A 13,155-nucleotide genomic window follows, 5' to 3' on the forward strand; every position below is an offset into this window, starting at 1 on the left:
GGACAAAAGTGTCCAGAGTGTTTAATTCTGACATTTATTTAAATGTTGCCTCGATCATATGGCTGAACCTAAAATTATGTATTAATGAGTCCCCTTTCTGCTGGACAGAGTGGACTGAGAGGGAGGTTAATATGCTCGGTGACCTACAGTATATGAGAGTAGAGTCCTTTGAAAATATGGTTCAACATTTTGGGATTCCCAGACCTCAGTTCTTTAGGTATTTACACCTGCTCTGTACTATTTTTGGGAGTAGCATACACCCCCTAAAGCGGCAGATACGCTGGGAGAAGTGGTTAATGCTTTCGGATAAGGTCATGAGGCATCAGTGTATTACTCCCTGCTAATTCAGAGTCTGGGAAACAGAGCTTCAGCTTCTCTCAAGAGATTATGGGAGAAAGATTTAAACTTGGTATTGGAGGAGGGAGTGTGGGCTAGGATTCTGAAAAACATCAAGTCTACATCTAGAGATGCAAGGGTGCAACTTATGCAATTTAAAATTTTACATAGATTCTATTAGACCCCCTATAGATTGTATAGGCTTGGTTTGAAAGACACACCCAGATGCTGGCGATGCCAATCAGAAGATGGGGACACGACTCATGTTTTTTGGTGGTGTGTTAAGATCCAAGAATTTAGGTTGAGGGTTCAGAGTTTTATGTGGCGTATTGGGCACTCAAATTTCATTTTGCCCCAGACTCTGTATTTTAGGCGATGGGGCGGTCATTAATATAGGGGATAAATACATAAAAGAATTGGGTCCTAGCCAGTGTTATGATCGGCAGACAGATTGTTCTAAGGGGATGGAAGTCGGCTGGAGCGCCCTCATTTCAAGAGTGGTGCACAGAGATAGGAAGGGTGGCGGCATTTGAGGAAATGTCATGTAGAAGGCTAGGCAATTTAGATTCATTCAATAAAAAATGGGGCAGCAATTTGGCCTTCTTGGAGGGCACTCAGGGAGGGGCAGTGGAAAGAGAAGTGTAGTTTAAATGTGTGTGATCATTTATATATATATAATCCGTCTCAAACTCATATAACTGTATTTATTCAGCAGAACAAATTTATTTTGATGGATATATCATGTGAATATATCCATATAATGCAAGTCAATGAGGTCCAACACTTACAAGCTCCAAAAAACTCCTTTTCCACTATAAATCTTGCCATTTGCAGTCTCCTAAGCGCTCAAATCGCTGGTCTGTTCTCACCCAAAACCAATTGTATCACTTCACAAGACATGGATTTAACCACTAGAGTCATAAGGATTACCTTTATGCTGCATTTATGTCCTTTTTGGAGCTTGAAAGTATTGGACCCCATGGCCTTGCATTGTATGGACAAACAGACTAACTGTGTTGCACTACAAACATTTCATATACTGTAGGAATTCCTTAGTTAAAACATCCAAAATATCATATATTTCACCCATTGGAGTGAATGAAGACAAAATTTCTGCGTTCTGTGTGAACTATTCCTAAAAGGTGGGTGGAGGGCTGTTCTAGTTCAGTGTGTGACCGTTAAGGAACCCCAGACCAAGAGAGTGATAACGCAGTCTTGAGCTCCATGATAAACATTCATCTCAGTGTTAGTATGGAGATGCTATCAGCTCCAGCCCTGCTTTTCTTTTCTTGCTGTTTTTTAAGCTATCTCTCTCCTTCAGTAGGGCATCACTGGGTAAACTTCAAAACTGTCACAAGCATAATATTCAACTGAACAAACTTACATATGCTACTCAAAGAGCTTCGGTGAAAAGTTGAGAGAGCAGCCATTTGGGCAAATATTTGATTGGCTGGTGTTATCAGCCTGTAAGGTGTGCTCAAAGAGAACTAGTGAGATGAGGAATGACCTGGTTAAAGGGCTCTTTGTGTACCTGTTTCTTAAAGAGAACAGAATGTGTGTGGGCTCAATAGTGATAATTATAGCAGCATTTGTAATTTCATCAAGCCCGTTTACATTGATCAAATTTACATTGCAAGTACACGCATATTAATTAAAGGCAGAACATGTATGTTGATGCTAGCAGCTCATGTATGCACATGGTTCTTTTGTTTCAATGGAACAGAAGAGTGGTAGAGAGGACATTTCTCTTGCACTGAACCAGTCTCTTCTCATCATTTGTGGAGTAGAGCAACGCTATAGGTCAGTTCTCACGCGGTATGTCTTTGTGTCCTTTGACTGAATATATGGAGCAGCTTACATCACTACAGCGATTATCAGTGAGTCACACAGAGGAGCCCTGGACTACTGCCATGAAGGAGCCTCCCATCACAATGCTGTATGTTAGCAGCAAGTATCTCAAAACAAGCATCTGAGAGGCAGAAACATCTCAAAGCTAAATGTGGACGGAACAGACTGATGCAATCCGTTTATTTAAAGTTCACATACATTTTGTTTCAAGTGTGCTGTATGATCACTGACAGCAGGCGGACAAATTACTGCAGATACTTGATCCTGAGCTCATGCTATATTTAATACACTGTAAAAAAAAAAAAAAAAAAAAAAAAAGGCAGCTGTGGTTGCAAGAATAATTATGTAAAAAATACAGTAAAAATGTAAACAACTTTATAGACCGACCTGTCAATTTTACAGTTAACACCTGTTGATCTTACTGTATATTTTATGGTGTATTACCGTCGTTTGTATTATTAAATGATAAACTTAATATATTAACCTTCTGAAGTTATAAAAATCTGCTTTTCACTTTATAATGTATTGTTAATCACTGTAGTAATTACAGAAGGGCACATGATGACATGAAGTTTACCAATAGAGGCCCTTCCAGGAGCAATGACCAATAAACATGTAGAGACAGTGCTCAGTGTCACTCACACAAACACTAAACACCATCAGGGTAACACGTGAAATTTAAATAATGCAATAAACATTAACTTAACTACATCAGATATAATACAAAACTACCCAAAGTACATAACTGATATTAAAAATAAGAAGAAACATAACTATTCCCATAAAATATAATGAAATGTAATGGGTCACTCAGGGAATTCTGGGAATGTTATTTCCATAATTTTAACAATAATTTACTGTAAAAAGTACATGTACTCTTTTGTTAAACATAATATAAATTTTATACCATTAATTATATGGGAAAATCATACTTTTTACATCTAAAACATTTTATTTTTACAACATTTTACTGTAAAACTACATGTACTGTCTTTTAAATATATGTAAAAAATTTTAACGTATATTTTACGGTAACTACTCGTTAACCAGTTTGCCAGGAAACAGCTCACCAAACAAAAAGAGTTATGTGCCAAGAGGTAGACTTATGTTTAAACTGCTCAACTTTAAAAACATAAAATGAATGAATATTAATAAAATAATAATATAATTTTAATAATATTATATAACAGTCAATTATTTATCTAGCAATTTTAAAGTCTTAAAAAAAAATTAATAAACACTTGCACATTTCTGTTGTAAGCCTGCCACCACATGGTAAGTGCAATTTTTAAACTGCCTCAAGCCATGTTTGGGACTATTAAAGGGATAGTTCACCCAAAAATGAAAATTCTCTCATCATTTACTCACTCTCATGCCATCCCAGATATGTATGACTTCCTTCTTCAGCAGAACACAAACAAAGATTTTTAGGAGAATATTTCAGCTCTGTAGGTCCATACAATGCAAGTGAATGGTAACCAGAACTCTGAAGCTCCAAAAGCACATAAAGGCTCCAAAGTAATCCATAAGACTCCAGTGGTTAAATCCATGTCTTCTGAAACAACACAATAGGTGTGGGTGAGAAACAGATCAATATTTAAGTAATTTTTAAGATTTTTAAACCATAAACCTCCACTTTCACATTCTTCTTCTTTCATTTTTTGGCATTTCACAATCTTCATGCATATTGCCACCAACTGGTCGGGGCTGGTCAAAGGTGGAGATTTAAAAAAAAAAGGACTTAAATATTGTTCTGTTTCTCACCCACACCTATCACATCACTTCAGAAGACATGGATTAAATGACTGGAGTCTTATGGATTACTTTTATGATGCCTTTATGTGATTTTTGAAGATTCAAAGTTCTGGTCATCATTCACTTGTACTGAATGGACTGACAGGGCTGAGATATTTTTCTAAAAATCTTAATTTGTGTTCAGCAGAAGAAAGAAAGTCATACACATCTGGGATGGCATCAGGGTGTGTAAATGATGAGAGAATTTTCATTTTCATTTAAATACTGTAGTATTGTTCCAAACAGTTTTTCTGCTAATAAGGCCTTAAAACCCCCAGTAAGCAATCTAACGGTGAAAGCAAAAGGTTCATATGGCTATCAACAGAATAAAATAATAATTATTAATCTCATGATTTTCAACGTGTTATTATTTAATTTTTTTCCTGCGGACCCCCTAGCACCTCCTTGTAGCCCCCTGGGGACCCCAGTTTAAAAACCCCTGCATTAGAGTAATACGAATTGGAAGAAAATGTGCTCAGCTATCTTTCAAAACATATTAAAATGCAAAAAATCTTAATGATCCTAAAAAAGCTTCAATTTCTTTAAGAAAATATATTTTTTATTTCTTCCATATGATTTTGGGGCGAAATATGACCCAGACATGTTCTTCTCAAAGCACCTACAGTACCTGTACAGGCCTGCCATCCTCTGCCCCGATCATGTTCCTCCACTCCAGCAAAGAGCGCTGCAGGTTGTCAAGTCCTGTTTCCCACAGCCTGACGTAACCTCCCATGTCCACAGTCACCACCCCACCAGAGCCCAGAGGAGCCATCACTACATCTGTGTTTGACACCTTTGATATCCACACAGTGTAAGGAGACATGGAGCCGCTCCTGAAGACACAACAGTATGAAGGACACCGTTCAGATCCATAGGAAGACTTTCAAATCCCTGACACCAAAATTCATATCACATTTACCACACATGTAAGAGACTGGGAAAATGTCCAAAATATTTTAAAAGCACTGCCACTCTAAGGTAAAGCAAACCCCACCATCTCTTCAACTGAACAGAAGAGGGAGCTACAGTACAGTTTTATATTAAAGAGTCTGACTCTGTACCTTGGGACTGGAATGTATTTGAGCTTTTTAGAATTCAGGTCAGTCACTTCCAGGTAAGCAGCAGTCATGGGTGGTGTGATATCTGTTGGTGAATCCACACTACTACTATCACAAAAAAAGAGTTTGACAATTTCACAAATAGCACATACAGTGGCCCCAAAAAGTATTTGGACACTTTGGACACTTAAGTCACACTTAAAGGAATAATTCAGCCAAAAATGAAAATTATCTCATCATTTATTCACCCTCATGTCATCCCAGATGTGTATGATTTTTTTCTTCTTCAGCAGAACACAAATGAAGATTTTTAGAAGAATATCTCAGCTGTGCAGGTCCATACAATGCAAGTGAATGGTGACCAGAAATTTGAAGCTCCTAAAAGCACATAAAGGCAGCATAAAAGTAATCCACACGACTCCAGTGGTTAAATTCATATCTTCTGAAGCGATATGATAGCTGTGGGTGAGAACCAGATCAATATTTAAGTCCTTTTATACTATAAACCTTTGACCAGCCCTCTTAAGTGCTCTCTTCTCTCCTAAGAGTTATTCTTCTTTGCTTTTGGCGATTTGCAGTCTTCGCATCGCCACCTACTGGCCAGGGAGGAGAATTTATAGTGAAAAAGGACTTAAATATTGATCTGTTTCTCACCCACACCTATCATATCTCTTCCGAAGACATGGATTTAACCACTGAAGTTATGTGGATTATTTTTATTCTGCCTTTATGTGCTTTTTGGAGCTCCAAATTTCTGGCCAGCATTCACTTGCATAGTATGGACCTACAGAGCTGAAATATTCTTCTAAAAATCTTCATTTGTGTTCTGCAGAAGAAAGAAAGTCATACACATCTGGGATGGCATTAGGGTGAGTAAATGATTAAAAAACTTTGTAAACTATCCCTTTAACTGTGGACTAACTATATTCCATAAAGTTTGACAACCAGAAAGTGTCCAAATACTTTTTGTCTTAATTTTGAACAGTAAATGTAGTGTTTTAAAATTTGAAACCATACAAACTTACTTTTGTGATGTATTCCTTTGAAATAAATTGTACTTGTTTTGATATTTTGTTATGTAAGGAAAATATTCAAGTATTTTTAAGTGTGGCTTAAGTGTCCAAATACTTTTTGGGGCCACTGTATATTTAAATAAGATATATGAATGCTTCAATGCTTTACCTTTGGGGTAAATATCAGAAAGCGGTACTTGTGTTGGGGGCAGTGCTCGGACCACTTGATTGGCACTTAATAGGCAGACACAGTTGACTCTTTTTGCAGGCCCTGTTCGTTTACTTGACCCAAAAAACATATCAGGTCCCCGCCCCTCTGTTATAGGTGATGGTCTATTAAAGGTGTACACTTCATTTGGGGACTGTGGAATCACAATGCAAAACATGTTTTATAATTAAACTAAGTCTACTCACAGATGTACCACATCTTACTACAGTGTACTGAAAGAATGACCGACATGTCATAATTGTCACCCACCATGAGATCTGGGAAGCCCACAATAACATTAGCATAGGTATTTGTGTCACAGAGGATGCGGTTGGGAGAGACGATTTTCTGTCCCAGGGCAGAACCCAGGTTCTCATTGGGCAGCTGCTCACTTGAGACCTCCTGAGGAGCAGTGGCTTCCATCCCTGAAGCACAGGACGACACACTTATTCTTGAGTACTGAGACAAAACAGGCTAAAGAAAAAACAAAAGTTTATGTATCATTCAGTTATTTTGGATTAATCTGCTCCATGTGTTCAGAGGTAAAAAGGGCTTTCTTGTTTGGGCACAGCCACCTGCTTTTATTTTCTCAAAAAAAAAACAAAAAAAAAAACATCAACATCACTCAAAAATAATGTGAAAATAGAATGCAGGGACCTTGAGACACGTTTTAAAAAAAATTCTATTTAATTTTAACTTAACACAGCATCTTAAAATGCGTGTTTATTAAGGCACAAGACACTGAAACGCTGATGCATGTGCACATACCTGCACAAAAAAAAAACATTTTAAATCATGCAGACAGAGTGCGTCCTGTGAGACATTAACAAACTTACATTAAAATAGATTTTTTGTCTAGAGTAGGCCAAAAACAGACTCGTGGAAATAGTCCTAAATATATGTGAAAGATGTCAAAGAAATGAAAATAAAGCAAACAATATATTCTAAAGCCACTTTTATGTGTATATTCTAATCAATGATTTAATTGTCAGCCACAATAATGTAATATATTTTAATCATCTGAATATTATATTTATTATATATTATTTATAATTATTTAAATCATTATAAATTAAATGATCTTCATTTGGGGGCCTTTCTCTGCAAATATAATTATTATAAATTATTAGCAATTAATTTGATTAAGTAATCGTCACATCATGTAATTAATTCGATTTAAAATTTGATTGGCCTTAATATAATTATTATGCTTCTACTCCAAATTGTTGTCGAGATATAATTATTTAAATGTTGGCTAAGCCTTTTTTTACGTTAGTGCAAAAATCTCAAAATGTGTTTCTGAGTCAAAGTGACTCAAGTATGCTTATGCTACCTTGAACTCATAGCAGGTGAAATATGGAAGGATTGGCTGACTTTGATTTTACCTAATTTTGTAAACGATTTTTTCATAAATATCTGTCTGATAGTGTTGGCAAAAACTAGGGACACAGCTGTGAAACCTCATTTCAGCTCTACATACTAAAATTTCTATTAAATATAAATAATTATACTTCTGTTCTTCTTAACTTTAATACATATTTTAAACTATATGACATTTGATGTGTAGTGAGTGTAAATGTTAAAGGAATATTCTGGGTTCAATACAAGTTAAGCTCATTTGACAGCATTTGTGGCATAATGTTGATTACCACAAAAATTAATTTTGACTTGTCCCTCCTTTTCTTTAAAAAAAAGCAAAAGTCTGGGTTACAGTGAGGCACATACAATGGAAGTGAATGGGGTAATCCGTAAACATTCAAATACTCACTGTTTCAAAATTATAGCCACAAGACATAAACAGTATGTGTGTTAACATGCTTTTAGTGTGATGAAATCACATACTAACCTTTTCTGTGTGAAGTTAAAGCCAATTTTACAACTTCATTGCCATGACGATGTAATGTCAACAAACCCTATAACGATCGTACAAATTACAATTTAAACAACTTTACATCTGAAATATATACTTGAGTTTTAACAGAATAATTAATTTAAGTGCTTTTATAAAATAATAAGCTTCACATTTCTGCCTTTAAACCCTCCAAAAATTGGCCCCCATTCATTTCCATTGTAAGTGCCTCACTGCAACCTCCATTTTTGCTTTTTGCTTTTTTTTTTTTTTTTTAAAGAAAAGGAGGGATGAGTCAAAATACAACAATAAACAAAACAAAAATAAAATTGCACATTTGTGTTAAGACCATTCTAGTGATCATCACTGAATAATTTCAAAGTGGAAATGTTGCTATTTTCAAAACTAACGGCATTCAAAGTTGTGGCTTGTGGGACAAGTGTTGTCCCATGTCTCAAGAATGAATGAAGAAACATTCAGAGCATCCTTCAAAAATGACCTCCCATTGAGATGATAATGTGTCCTTCACTACTGAACCCACAAAAAGGTTCAAAGCATTTTTTACCATTTGTGACATCTTTATGCTCCAGCTTAATTGGTTGTTATTCAAAACTTCAAGCGAAACCCAGCCAAGCTCGATTTGATTAAGACCTCAATCCTGCTGATGGGAACATTTGATGTAATTTTTCAGAGCAAACTGAAGCGTGTCTGACACTTTAGATGTATGATGTCCACTAAGTACAGACATTAGTCTATCTATATGACTCTGACATTCGTCTCAATAACTGATACCATGAATAATGAAGCTTCTTTCTGCTCTACACGCATCATAAACTGATGCGATAGATGGCGAAATGGCCCACAACCTCAATGCTGGAGAGATGACAAAAGGTACGTCATCAAGAGATATTGCTGTGAAGATGTTTATCTTCCATAAACAATATTCCATGCATGCAAAGGGGCAGCAATTTAATTCACCTGCTATTTCAGGCTTTCGAAAACAAACTGGCAGAATTTTCTATCAAATGAGGTGTGGAGGACTCGAGTCATTAGCATCATCCATCAGGCGCTGAGAGCTTGTGCTCTCCTCTAAATGCAGTACTGTATGAAATATGTAGGGAACCTGCTTTTAAATAGGCTAATAAAGTACTAAGGTGTTTTGGGTGGTTGCCAGAATGTCACTATGCGGTTGCTAAAGTGTTCTCAGTGGTTGTTCGCACACTCCTGTACAGTTGCTAAGGTGTTTCTAGGTGGTTGCAAGGGTGTTCTGGGAGGTTGCTAGGTGGTTGCTAACTGGCCTAAGTTAAAAGAGTCCACCAACCCAAGTCTCTACGTTATCCTCTTCCCTAGATGTACTACCAAGTCCTTGACACAAGTAAGATTTCAAAATTCCCTGAGCTTTATGCCAGTCAAGCAGATGTCGAACTGATACGTTTGCCAAAGCAAGACAGATGGTGACTGATAAGTGTGAAGGGCTCTAAATGGCCCTGATTAGATAAAAAAGCACTTCTGATTGGTAGTTGTGGCCAAAGAGCAACAAGATCTTTGTAGATCACTGGGTAAGAAGCAGGCTATATTGAGATATTTAAGCTAGAGGAGAAATTGAAGTGACTATTTGAGTTCTTCACCTGAACTGGTGCCAAAGCCAGTGTTCACAGCATCTTCACTGATGGTGTGCAGTTGGCACACTCCTGTGTCCTCTGAGCCCATGTGCATTGGCTTTGTCAACAGGAACTTCCTGCACACGATGGTAGCACGTTAAGTAGAAGATGTCAAAGTAACACTGGTTCAGTCAAATGGTCTTATATAAACTCTAAAAGGAAAACACTCTTTTCAAATTCTGAGCAATGTGTGGAAACTATTAAAATATATGAGACACCTTCAAAGGCATATATCACCCAAAAATGAAACTTCTGTCATCATTTACTCACCCTTATGTCTTTTCAAACCCATATGACTTAATTTCTTCCAATGAGAATTTTTAAAGAACGTACAGGTTGCGCTTTTCCATGCAATTATGAAAACTGGGGACTAGAATTGGAACTTGAAGGATGCAAAAGCACTATAAAAGTATCATAAAAGTAGTTCATATGACTCATGCACTATATTGCAAGTGTTCTGAAGCCATAAAATAGCTTTAGGTGAGGAGCAGACCGAAACTTATGTCTTTATCAAATCAAAAGTATTTTAATACAAATATTATTTATTAAATCGATCTGCCCTAGCAGTCCTTGGTGTGTTTATAAGAGTTCATAAGAGAAGTAGCCATGTCTGTGAACAAATTGAGTATTTTTTGTTGTTGTTGATGTTCTGGTTCATCAAACTGGTCTGAATAACTTGCTTACAGTTCTCAAGTTCAACTCATGGTTCTCAGCGGTTCTTAAATTTCGGTTCATTCCTCTAACATAGCTGTCGTATAGCTTTGGAAGATACAGCACACTGGTCATTTGGACCCCTTTTGTAACACTTTCATGGCCTTTTTAAAGCTTGAAAGCTCCATTCCCTATTGGATGAACTATCCCTTTAAATGTTATGACTTTGTTAAACTTCTTTGGCACCTGTCAGTCTTGCTCTCAATAAGCAGCCAGCGGTCTTCAGCCACCAGGAACACAGCTTTGAGGTTGATGGGGAGGCAGATGGTGTGAACTTGACCCTCTAGAACATCAACAACGTCCAGCTGACTCCTGTCCAAGTAGAGTGCAAATACAGTTAAGCCATGTGTGAACAGGACTCCAGAGCTCTGTTCCAGAATCTAGTGAGCTGCCTGCCCTGCTGCCTACATAGACAGCTGCCTTGGAACAGCCTTCGTCTTGGGAGCGCAGCTATGATGCCTGATACTGCTTATGTAGATAGATCACTAGATAGTGGAACAGAGTGTTGGAGTGCCATGCCACACACATATGATAGAAGGAGTAACCTACCCATTGTCCTTATAGAAAAGAAGCCAGTTCTTGTGGGCAAACTCCTTGCACATTTTGTATCCTGGCTAATGACAACAATGCAAAAGCTGAAGACCATTTTTAAGATAATGCATGATGTGGTTGTATGATATAATAGGGATACGGTTGGAAATACTGAATAAATGATGCATAGTTAATAACAGATAATACCATGGATTTTTACCTGACTCTCTTTGTTGCTCCACCAGTTTGAAGTCTTGCGAACTGGTTCCTCCTGTTTGTCCTGAGAGAAAACAAGTCTCCTGACAGCACCAGTAACCAGGTCTAGATGCAGAACTGTGTTACCCTTCAGAACGGAGACAGGGATGCCCACGTAACTACATTTTTGTTAAAGAGGTCAAATCATTTTCTTTTTTTCATTAGGTCCACTTATAATAGCAGTCAAGGTTTTATGTGCCAAGAACAGTTAGAATTTAGTAAATAGGATGTTTTTTGTGAAATGAATAAGGCATGATATACATATTGAAACACAGATGTGAATGCTCACCCAACACATTGCATCTGCTCTTGCACTGCTGTGGCAGTAATAAACCTCAGTACTCAAGGAGGCGATAGAATTACTTTCAAATGCATGTGCTATTAAACCAGATGTGTTTTTATTCAGGTAGCTACTGTAGCTATAAACATGTCAACAGTTTAAGGACCTTTAACTAACTAAGCCTGAAATTAGATCAGACTGAAATTATCAGACAACTTGTTAAAAATAAACTTTATCAAAAACAAAAAACTCACACACTTACGCACTGCTCCAAAAACAATTTTAATCCAAAACCATGTGGTTAACATTTCCACCTGTGTAACGAGTCTTCTTGAGAACTTTTTTTTAATTTTTTTGATGCGGCACCTTACAAAGTTTGTTTCTGGTGTGTTTGTGTGTTCTTACAAATGTTGTAAAAATAAACTTTAGCCACTCTCAGAAGGATGTGCAGAGTGGCAGGTGCTACACACAACCAGGAACAGCACAGGGTTTGGTGCATTTTCCTACATTTTACATTTATTATTCATTCAACCTAGTCTCATAGAATGAACTGTAGTATAACTATATTTTTGCTTACTGAGTTTTACATGCCTTGTGATATGTTTTTGCCGCAGTTTCCTGGTGAAATTAACACTAGAGGCACTACACAGCTGTGCATTTTATTCACTTTCACACAAGTCACAAGTACAACAACTTATCATGACTTTATAAACACTTATTTTTCGCTCTATTACTCAAATACTGCTATGTTATAATATTGAAACACTTTTACTCTAACGCATCATTTGAAAAGTCACAAGTACAACGGCTTATCGTGACTTTATAAACACATATTTTTTGCTCTATTACTCAAACACACTGCTTTGTTATAATATTGAAACACTTTTACTCTAATGCATCATTTGTAAAACGATACGTTTTAATGCTTGTATTACAGACCCATCTACATTTACACACTAATTACATTTTGGTTAGCTTCCACCGTAGCTCATCTGATAGAGTGATGGACTTTGGTCTCAGTTTAGTTAGACCACAGTTCGAGTCCAGCCAATACGTAAGCTGACACGTGAGACGAAAGTGTCATAGAAGCAACACGAAAGGACGTGGTTGCAACAGAAATTGTGCTTTTAATTTCACATTTTCTTTAAGGACATTATCGTTTAGGTTTAGGTGTTGGTTTAGGGTAAGGATGTCTGTTTTGTGTAACTCTGATTTGCTTTTTAGACACTATTGGTTAGGTTTAGATTAAAGTTTAAGATTAGGGAGGTAAATTTTACCCATTAAAACCTCACGTTAAAACTTCATCTGATTACAACACCATTTCACTCGCTTTTGGCACCTCCCGCAGGACATTTCACTGGGAAACTGCAGCAAAATGTTTAAAGAAGCACGTAATTTTGCTTTGCAAAAATTTTTCCACGGGCATGTGATGTTCATATGATCAGGCTATATTCATTCTTCTGGTGTTCCTGTTTTCTCTATCATCTCATGACTTCAAGCCTTGGAATATTGAATAGGCTTTGTTGATGTGGGTGGTCATGAGATAATGTATTCAAATGACATCAGTAAGTTACGAAAGTTCGGAACCAGCCATTTTTGCAGCTAAGTTTC

At 36.9% G+C, this 13,155-nt stretch overlaps 1 protein-coding gene across 1 annotated transcript in view; it reads right to left on the reverse strand.

Annotated features, from left to right (window-relative positions):
* Positions 1-13,155, reverse strand: part of LOC127447981 (von Willebrand factor A domain-containing protein 8-like) — a 134,200-nt gene that overhangs the window by 59,199 nt on the left and 61,846 nt on the right. The window contains exons 30-37 of the mRNA XM_051710256.1: positions 11,230-11,352; positions 11,028-11,092; positions 10,665-10,790; positions 9,735-9,844; positions 6,528-6,682; positions 6,219-6,411; positions 5,040-5,121; positions 4,607-4,811 (exon numbers count right to left, since the gene is read on the reverse strand). Coding sequence (XP_051566216.1) covers positions 4,607-4,811; positions 5,040-5,121; positions 6,219-6,411; positions 6,528-6,682; positions 9,735-9,844; positions 10,665-10,790; positions 11,028-11,092; positions 11,230-11,352 — 1,059 coding nt within the window. The remainder of the gene's footprint in view (positions 1-4,606; positions 4,812-5,039; positions 5,122-6,218; positions 6,412-6,527; positions 6,683-9,734; positions 9,845-10,664; positions 10,791-11,027; positions 11,093-11,229; positions 11,353-13,155) is intronic.

The sequence above is a fragment of the Myxocyprinus asiaticus genome, chromosome 11 (assembly GCF_019703515.2).
Source record: "Myxocyprinus asiaticus isolate MX2 ecotype Aquarium Trade chromosome 11, UBuf_Myxa_2, whole genome shotgun sequence".
NCBI lineage: Eukaryota > Metazoa > Chordata > Actinopteri > Cypriniformes > Catostomidae > Myxocyprinus > Myxocyprinus asiaticus.